Source organism: Pseudomyrmex gracilis, unplaced genomic scaffold, assembly GCF_002006095.1.
Source record: "Pseudomyrmex gracilis isolate BER0280 unplaced genomic scaffold, ASM200609v1 scaffold_72, whole genome shotgun sequence".
NCBI lineage: Eukaryota > Metazoa > Arthropoda > Insecta > Hymenoptera > Formicidae > Pseudomyrmex > Pseudomyrmex gracilis.
This window is the reverse complement of record NW_018020656.1, coordinates 373,354-383,450: the sequence shown is the minus strand read 5'-3', so window position 1 is coordinate 383,450 and position 10,097 is coordinate 373,354. Positions and strand designations below refer to the sequence as shown.

General features: G+C 45.4%; 1 protein-coding gene across 1 annotated transcript; it reads left to right on the top strand.

Annotated features, from left to right (window-relative positions):
* Positions 1-5,997: 5,997 nt before the first annotated feature.
* LOC109854716 (protein jim lovell) lies at positions 5,998-9,879 on the top strand. The gene is made up of 2 exons (XM_020428124.1): positions 5,998-6,416; positions 7,472-9,879. The coding sequence occupies exons 1-2, from the start codon at positions 6,226-6,228 to the stop codon at positions 9,549-9,551; spliced, it is 2,271 nt and encodes a 756-aa protein (XP_020283713.1). The 5' UTR covers positions 5,998-6,225; the 3' UTR covers positions 9,552-9,879.
* The last annotated feature ends 218 nt before the right edge of the window (positions 9,880-10,097 follow it).

Genomic DNA, 10,097 nt, shown 5'->3' with positions numbered 1-10,097 from the left:
AGGCAATTCATCGTCTTTCTAAATTTTAACGCGTCTTAGGGCCGTAGTGCGGTAGTGACACTTTTCCGGACATGGGTCCCTATACTCAAATGTTTTCTACTGTTGCACTGAATAACCCCTAGAAGTTTGATCCCATAGTTCTGAAACACCCTGTATTTATGCAGCATTGTTTTCAATCGCTTCGATTATTTCGTTTGCTTAATGTAAAAAGATACGGAACGATGCTAAATAGGGAAATGAGTCCAATCTTTCGACTTGGATTCCAAGCCTTCAACCAGGTAACAAAAGTCGCGGCAATCTTGTAATGAATAGAATGAAGAAGGAAACCTAAAAAAAGTATAATACTCACAAAGAAGAACCGGTTTGGAAGAAAAGGAACTAAATGTGTGGGTATATTGAAAAACATTTTCCCGAAAATGCGAAAAGACTCGAAATAATGGATATTTTGTATGATTCCTGACCAACGAGAGCTAAGGGATAGAGCGAGAGAGAGTGAGTTGTACGACGCGAAGGGACGACAGAAGAGGGGAGAGCGACAACGCGGAGAAACCGAAGAATGAAAGAGAGAGAGAGGGAGAAAGAGGGGAAGAGAAAGAGTGAGAAAGATTGAGAGTGGGGAAGGAGAAGAGAGGGTGGTTCGCATATGAGTGAGAGGGCGAAGAAGGAGAAATAGAGAGGGAGGAATACGGGTTAACTGGCGTGCGAGCGAGCGCCTTGCGAATAGTGAGCGCACCGAACTGCTTGTGGAATGGACGGGGGAGGGGGTGGTATGTGAGGTTTAAGGAGCGAGAGGGGCGGGAATCTCAGGAGGGGCGCTTAACGTCACACGGCGCATTCACTCACCGGCCGTTGCCGACGCCGCTCTGTTTTGCACACGCAAGGTACACCAACGATACACTGGTCAGTCCTCTCTCGACCACCCTCTGACGCGTTTCTACCTGTTCTTCCGGCGCGACAACGTTGCGTTTGCCGTTATCACCATCATACAATTTTCTTAGGTGTCGTACGAAAGCGACTTTGTGAAACTTGGTACAGCCCCAGTGTTTACCCGCGCGAAACTTCAGCCGGTGATATACACGCGACAAGAAGTTAGCGCCGGAATCTCGTTCGCAACAGTGTTCTCAACAGGTTTCTTGATTGTTTAGTGTAGTGTCCCGCGTTACTGTTACGTACGTGCCAAAACTGTATTGCTGGAAAAATAATACACGCACGGCCGCGTGTCAGCTGCCATTCCCGCCGGTCCGGCCGCGCTGCTTGTGCGTTTTGTGTTCGCTCGCGAATAAGTGACAGGAAACAGCTGATCGTTTAAAAGGCGCAACGCGCCTTTTTGAAACATCGTGTATTTTATTCTCTTTTATTTAAAAAAAAAAAAATCGCGCTGTCTCTACGGAGTTTTAAATTTGTAACGTCTCGCATCTGATTCTGACATTTGGCAATTTACGTTCTTTTTTGCTAATTAAGTTGCAACGTTCGGTTTTCGTTCGATTATCTTTTTCCTGTAGATTGCTAAATTTTTCAGCGAGGTGTGTGTGTGTCAAAGCGCGTGATAAAGTACTTTTTTTTTTTCAATCGTTTTTCTTGTTCAATTCTTGCAGGACAGTGTCCTCTCGTGTTTCGTTTTTTTCTTCACCTTTCACTTTTTTTTTCCCCAGTGTCCGAACGCGGTTAAGAATATTTCTCGTTCGCACGTCAACAACAGTTTTCCCGCGCAAAATTTTCGCGCGTCATTAGTCGGCGTTTCGGAGTGTGTGACACGTAACAACGTCGAGAAAAAACTCTTGATATTTCGCAAATACACAATCGTAAGGTGAAGAGAATTATGTTATTAGGACCGATCCTCTTCGTCGAGAGTGATTATCCGTGCTTCAGATTGTCACCACTGACGTGAGTGCGACGTATGTTGAAAAATGCGGTAAGAACTCTGTGCTCCCACGTGCTTTTCTATTTTAAAATTGCGATCGACAGCGGGATTTTTATTTGTGAGAGACGCTAACATTTCGCACACGAGATCAGTTACTCTCGACGAAAACGCTTCTCGCGAGATCGCTTATAAATTCGCGACATTATGACGAAAACGAGACGACACAGGCGGTCACTTTTGACATAGAAATCAGAGAATTTGAAATTGGAAACTTCGATTGCCGCAAAAATGAGAAGAATTCACGCTCCGTAGAACACAATAGAACTCGTAAGGTCTAATCGCAAGAATCTTTGTAAGAATTCAGGCTATTCAAGCGGGACCGGTGCTTTAACCTTCAAGTAGCAGCATCCATTGTTCTGAACTGTGCGGATGACCATGTCCGAACACACATCGGGTATTTATGACTAACAATTCACGACACTGCTTTCGAGATTTAACCTTAAATCTCTGTCATACACACACACACACACACACACACACACACACACACACGAGCATGTAAAGAAAACATTTAGTTTACGGTGACTGTGAAATTTCTGACGTCACGAAAAAAAAACAAAAACTGCATTTTGTTTTTCATATGAAAGACGTACGGAAATGTGTGACCATATGTCTTAGGACTATTTCTGAATGCGAGAGAAGACTTATACGAGAAAAACACATTTGTTATGCATAATAAATGTTTACATTACAATAGGCAAGTAGTTGCAACTTTTCGTAGTTTTTAGCGCCAAGCACGTGACGCACAGATCTGTTTCTCGGGTACTTCCCGGGAGATTTTTCGTACTCGAACATTAATTTTCTCCAAAAACGACATATACGTAATGAATAACAAAAATCTTATGATCGTAATAAATGTAACTAATTCGCCTGTTTATTTGTATCTCCTCTCGCCGAAGTTGCGAGAGAGTTAAAGGTCGTGGAGTTCGAGAACTCGACTCGCGATCGATCGATCAAAACAAGAAGACGTCCCGCATATGATCTCGAAATGAGAATTTTCAAATCTCAATTCGCGCGCCAAACATATCACAAGTTGCATGTAAAAACATTTGCGTTTTGTTAGAATTCGAGAGATCGATACGTTTCCCGACTTCCCGTCTTTCCACTTGTTACACAATAATAATTGTATTTGTAATAAGTTTGCGAGAGCGCAATCAAAATCCTCCCGTGCAAAGAGTCTCCTCGGAGACTCATCGAAATTATCGAGTTCGCGGATGTAGAAATGAAAAAGAAAAACACAAAGCGCGCAAACAGACAAAAAAAAAACCGAGGATTTTTGCCGATAAAAAGTACCGCTCGACGTAAATCCGCGCTTTTTCCGTACACGTGCGAGTTTGACAACAAACTTGTAGGAGAGTTATCGACGGCGCACAGTGGTGTATCCCGATCCGGCGGTTCCCCGGGAAATGAATCGGATCGGGACCGAGAGTCAAAGAGACACGAGTACGTTTTTTGTCACGTGACTTCTCGTGTCAAAGAACGACTGACGCGTGTGCGCGTTCGAAAAAGTCGCGGCTTTTAAACGTAAAGGATAGGCAAGTCGAGAGAAAAGCGAGTTTGCGATCGTTTGATTTTGTCGCGCGAACATATCAGAAATCACCGTTCTCGTTAGGTAGTTCGTTACTACACTTTGCACGTCGTGTTCGTGCGCCTATCGCGGTTCCTCACAAGAGGAATTGTTTACAAAGCTAGCTGTCAGCTAGCAATTAATTACATAATGCTGATGGATGCCGGTTTTATTAATTGTTTGTTCAGCGCCGAGATATAACGCGACGCTAAAGATTGTTATACAATTCGAGCGTGAGTAAAATCTCTTTACATTGCACACGCGATATCGATTCTATTTTCGAGGTTTTTGTTTTTAGAGAACTATGGTGTGTGTGTGTGTGTCGGAGAATATCACGTCAGAAAATTGGGTAAAACTTCTGTTCCCGCTTTTGCCGCTACAACTTTCGTTCTGCTTTTACAACAAGTGTTACGTGCGATTATTGATAATTGCGATTATTGATGTTCGCTCGCGAGGAACGTAATGTTCATCGATCGCGCGGTAGCTGATTTTTATTTTTTTTTTATTTTTTTTTCGCAATTTAGAACGATTAGACAGTTTTGCGAGTGACGTGATGTCGAAGAAGAACACGCCTCGTCCGAAGTCACTTGCGAATATATGCATTATATACGCACGTTGCTGTTCTCGTATTATACATAATTATATATTTTAATTAAAAATGAAAATAAACGCGCGCCCGGAGACGTGTGCGAATGCTGCATGTCATTCGTTTCGATGGAGAGATAACTCGTGTGTTGCACGCAGGACACGTAGAGCAACAACATACAGAATTTCGAGGGTCATTCGTTTTGCGATAGAAATTGCGTGTGAAACATGTCCATCTATCTGTTGTATGTTAAATGGCACATTTCATTGATACAAAGAGGAGGGAAATAAAAAAATAAAAGTCGAATTAATTAAACGTGTTGTATTCGCAACACTTTGTCAAGTGTACTTTATCGAGAGAGTAATGGACTACCGCAACCTATTTTCAAGTCGCCATATTTATATGAAAGAATTGCATACGTACACACACACGTACGTACGTACGTACGCGCGCGTACGCGCCGCACAAATAAAGAGAACAAACCGAAAACTTGTTCGTAGATGTAACGCGCTTGCTCGACAAGTTTACGAATCGCCGTAATTTAGAAGATGATTGATAGAGACGGGTCACTTTCGGATTGCCAGTAAGTTTTTACGGAGCTAGATGAGCGCAGTCAGGTTTGTAGCTATAAAAACCTGATGGGAGATATACAGTTTGAGTAATCACATTTGAGAACATCGCGCGAAGTTTATTCCTCGTCGTTTTTGTTTGTTTCGCCCGTGTATAACACGGGTGTCTCGAATCGATTGATATTAAAACTTTCGAATCTTGCCGTGTATCGATATCACAAAGCGTTAACGTGCGGTTTTACGCATCGGATTCGGCGGGGAGGGGAGGAAGGAGGAGGAAAATGTCTCTCACGACGCTGAATATTAGGCGAAGAAAGCGTGAAAATTGACCGTGACCATTAGCCGATTTCCTTTTTCCGTCTAGTTTTACCAGGCGCGAGAACTTGTTCACATCTCCACTCGATCGGCATCGAAACGTGAGTCGTGTCGACGCTCTCGTCTCGATGCTCTCGAGAGCGAATCGCCCCAAACTGCGAGATTCAATAGTTATTGCGGATTCAGTCCGGTGAATAATTAACGGCGTGAATCCTGAAATATCCCGCGTCCTCTCGCGTTTACACGACGATTATCGTCTGAGTGACGTCTCCGCAAAATTATTTTCAACCAATGCGGTGACTTTTGTTCGAAAGGGCCATTTGTGTTTTACAGTTCCCTTTCGCTACGAAACTTTGATGCGCTCGACAAAGTTTAAAGATTTTTTTTTTTGTATCCGAGCGTGAAACAAATATTTTAACTTACTTTTAAGTTGTGATATTTTTCATTATAAAATATATACGCGTGACAATTTGTCTTAAAGATATGTAAGACACCGCGACGAAAGAGGCGTTTGCTCATGTACTAGTAGTTAAACTCACAAACGCAGTAAAAACCTTCAGAATTCTAGTCTCGCTCGCGAGTCCTCCTCGCTGTGTGGAATCTGTCGGACGGATGAAGAAGTTTAATGCAAATAGAAAGTGTAGTCTAACGTGGAAATTGCCGTGGCAATCATAATATTCGCACGAAAACACGTGACTTTAATATTTACCGTATCTCGAACACCGGTATTGTAAAAACTTTCTAATAGCCCGGCTTGATATCGGGCGTACGCCGAGCGCGAACACCGAGTCGTACTATAACTCCACCTTCGAAACTCTTCGCGAAACGCTCCGAGAAAAGTCGAGGATCGTCACTTCGAAAGTATCCTTCGCTTTCCTACGACCTTCGAGAAACCGCGTCGTCGTCTTCGTCGCGTTTTCTCTCCGTCGCGCATCCCAATTTCTGTTCTGTTTCCGCGTATAAACCCGTTACGGGTGACGATCGCGCTATTTTAAAATCGATCACCGATCAATCTTCGAATTTCAGGAGAACACCACGGTGCAAAATAGCGACGCGAGACGGTAGAGAAGGAGATTAGAAAAGGTTTTGGTACCTTTTGACGTATACCGTGGGTCGCCACGTGTGCGTGGCCGCGTGTGTGCGTGTATGGAAAAGGAAGGACCACGCAGGACCACGGCAGGCACGAGGAGGCACGAGGAGGACCGGGACGGGACAAAGTGGCGGCTCTGCTAAGTCACCAGTTTTCGGCGCCAGCGGCGGAGAAGTAATGTCGAGCGTCGGGGACAGCCCCGACATAATGCAATCACACGAACACTACTCCCTACGTTGGAACAACCATCAGAATCACATACTGCAGACCTTCGAGGAGCTGCTAGAAGAGGAGAGCTATGTCGACGTGACCTTGATCTGCGCCGAGACTAGCTTGAAGGCGCACAAAGTCGTCCTCGGTGCTTGCAGGTGAATCTCAGAACTTCGGTCCAACCAAGTTCTATGTTTTGTTTATTTATTTTCAACGTCAATTTCTTTCACACCCAAATCCGATACAAAACCCAATTTATCTTAACGCCTTCGCAATTTAGCGAATATTTTGCATATCACGTTTTTGACAAAATTTTATTCGAATTGATTAGAAAGACCGGTGAAACACGCGCCTGAAATGCCTCTCCGATGTGTCCATTTTAAAAACATATTCGCTACTTAGTGACGGCGAAGATTTCAACTTGCGACTTTCTAACTTCGCTTTTGTCTGTTGTATTATATCTCTTGACAAAATAACTTGCCATAAATTATTTGCTCTTCTCAGCGGTTCCTCACTTCGATCGAGAAAAACGTCTCGATCAAGTTTTGCCGATCTCCGCGAACTAACGGAAGTGTAACGCGCGCGCGCGATACATATCGAAAAGAAATGTCACGTACTAAAAATTGAAAGGCGAATTTCTTTTTGTCGGCGAAAAATTTCTTTTATTGCACGTTGCCCGTCGTGGTTTACCAGACTCCGCGTTGCCACGTCACAAAGTTACCGCAACAACAACGCTCTTCTCACTTCGCGCGAGACGTGTGACGTAAAGTTGACAACAAGCGAAAGTCTTGTACCATCTGATTGATTCGCTGTCGCTCGATTGGAGAAGGAGCGCGCTAATCCTTGCGGTGGCTTTTTGCCCGCGGTTTCTGGCCACCATTCTGTCTTACCGAGCGAATACATGCAACGTTTTCCCACTAAAATGCATGTAACATTAGGGTACAAGTAACTCGATGCAGAAGTTTGTCACGCGATTGTACCATAACGTAATTAGCGTAAATCAATCTCTTGTGCGCAACGAAATCGTGCAGAAAACGTTTTCTCTTTGCGAGCGATTCTTTAAATTAACTGAATTTCTAAGTAGAAGAAGATTTTATTTATTATTCCGTACACGGGGCTCTCTCTCTCTCTCTCTCTCTCGCGCTTTTATACAAACGTGCATTCCTCGGATAAATTTTCAGCGTCCTCAATACGCAGGAATTCTGTGTTGCAGTCCTTTTTTTCGGAGGATATTCGCGGAACATCCGTGCAAACATCCTTTGATCGTGTTGAAGGACTTCACGGGAGCCGAGATCAATGCGCTGATCATTTTTATGTATCGCGGCGAGGTGAAGGTCGCCCAGGAAGAGCTACCGGGATTGATGAAAGCTGCGGAATGCCTGCAAGTACGCGGTCTGGCAGCATCGGAACCTAGACCGGTGTCAGCGGAGCCTAGGCAGTCGCCCTTGTGCACGATGCACGATCTGCTTTCCGAGTCGCTTACGCCGGAAGTCGCGCGACCGGTCACCCCCGAGGAGGATGAAAATGCGATAGAGACCTCGAGGGAAATGCCGCCCATGCTGTTTCAACCAACGAGGGACCAGGCCAAGGTGCCGCTCATCAGCAACATGAGTTTCGGCATTCGTGATAGCTGCGGCTCGCCGTTGCCGCGTCGGAAACAGGCGCGTCCGCGCCGTCGATCGGGAGAACTGCCGCAAGATCTGAGCAGACGGTCAAGTCCGTTAACCAGCTCGAGTCCGTGTCCGAACGTTCTTAATCTCAGCGGTAGTAATTCTCAATATCAGGTACAACAACATCAACAATCGCAGCATCAACAGCTGCACCAGCAACAACAACAGCATCATCAACAATCTCTCAATAACACACAAAGTCAGCAACAGCACCAGCAACAGCAGCACCAGCACCAGCAGGAGGATGTGGCAGAGAATCTCTCGGTGAAAAAACCCGCATCGCCAAGCGATTTGGATCAGCATCACGTGAAAACAGAGAGCAGCGAGGCTACGAGCAGTCCACGCGGCTCACCGCTCACGGGCACAAGTTTACTTCATTCCGACGGTCCTGTTCAAGATATTTCGAACGCAGCGGCGGCGGTAGCAGCGGCAGTCGCAACGGTGATACCGACGAAGATACCAACGATGTCGACATTGTCACTGCCGCAGTCACATCCTTCTGAGTACCTGAATCTCGGACTGGCTAGACAGTGGCCCGGACATCCGCAGAGTCAACTACCACCCCCGCCGCTCCAGGCTCATCATCCGCGAGAGGACAGTCCGCACGGACCCGGAAATCCGAGCTCCCATCCGTATCAGCAGCAACAACGAGACTCGCCGATGCACATGCGACGTAGTTCCCTCGCGGCGATGTTCAATCCAACTTCCTTGGACACCCTGAGCAGTGGGATCTTTTCACATGTCACGTACGACAGAGGAAACCTCATCACGGACACCTTGCTTCAAGAGAATTTCAAGTCCGAAACGATACAGAATCTCTTCAGTACCTCGAATTTCAATCCGACTAAGAAAACGAAAAAGCATCGAAACGACGCCGACGCACCGCGCAGATGGAACGATCACACCCGCTCGCTTGGCAACAGGCCTAAGGGGCAACACAGCGCGCCGCGGGGAGGACCGCCTAGATCGTGGACAAATAACGAGCTCACAATGGCTCTGCAACACGTTTGGGAAAAAAAACTAACCACGTCGCAGGCTAGTCGTATGTTCGGCATTCCGTACAACAGTCTTCTGATGTACGTGCGCGGGAAGTACGGAAAGAGTTTGAAGCTCGAGCAGCTGCGGAGGGATTGTATCGGTGCTAATAATCCCGAAATTATGAACAATAACAATGTCAAATCCATCCAGCAGTCCGCTCAGATGAGCCACGCGCTCACGACTGGCCTGCCGCTGCAACATCCCGGGGATAACGCAGGTTTCGGACCGCATTCCCTGCTTGGTGGCAACCTGCCGCAGCCGCAGGGTTTCTACCCCGCCGATTTTGCCACTGCGTCCTTTCCTATGCCAGTGAATATGGTGCATCTGTTACCTCCGAGCGAGCAGAAGAGCTTCGAACCTACTGTGAACTCGAGCGGGGACAGTGGCGGTAGTGGAGGTGTAGGTGGAAGTGCAGCCGGAGGCGGAGACGGGAACAGCGGTAATGGCGGCGACCTAACGAACTCGCAGACTAGCGAAACACCATCGCCCATCGTCGATCATCATCTTCATCATCACGAATCGTCGATGCAGCCACAACCGCCGCAGTCGATGCCCGCCTTGCTGCAGCAGAATGGATCTGACTAGGATTGGCTCGACGTTTTTGTACGTTAATATTAAAACAATGATTCATTTGTTATCTTCCTCGTTCGCGAGGACAAGCGATTCGTATACTTTTGGCTGCGAATATACAAAGTGTTACATTTCGCGTCAAATCGCACATATATCGGAGTTTCACAATCGCTGAATCATAAATTGCGCGTATTAACAAATAATTTGCATAAAGATAACGTCGAGTGAAGAAAGATCTGATATATTTTATACGTTTAACGATGAAGAGAAAGTCAATTTAGTTTCGGTGAGTGTGCGTTTCGCGTTTTGCTCGCGTTACAAGTAGTAGTAGTGTCATAAAAAAAAAAAAATAATCTAGGAATATGCAATATATATTTAACTTTTATAATTTACTCAAAATTTTATTACTTTAGATAAAAGATCGATTTATAGAAATTATGACAAATTGTTAATTGGCAAGATCTCTAATTATGTTGTTCTCTAAATTTTTTTGTTTTTGTTTTAAAGTTTACAACGATGTTAAGATTTTCCTACGTTCACTTATATATGTACTTGTAACAA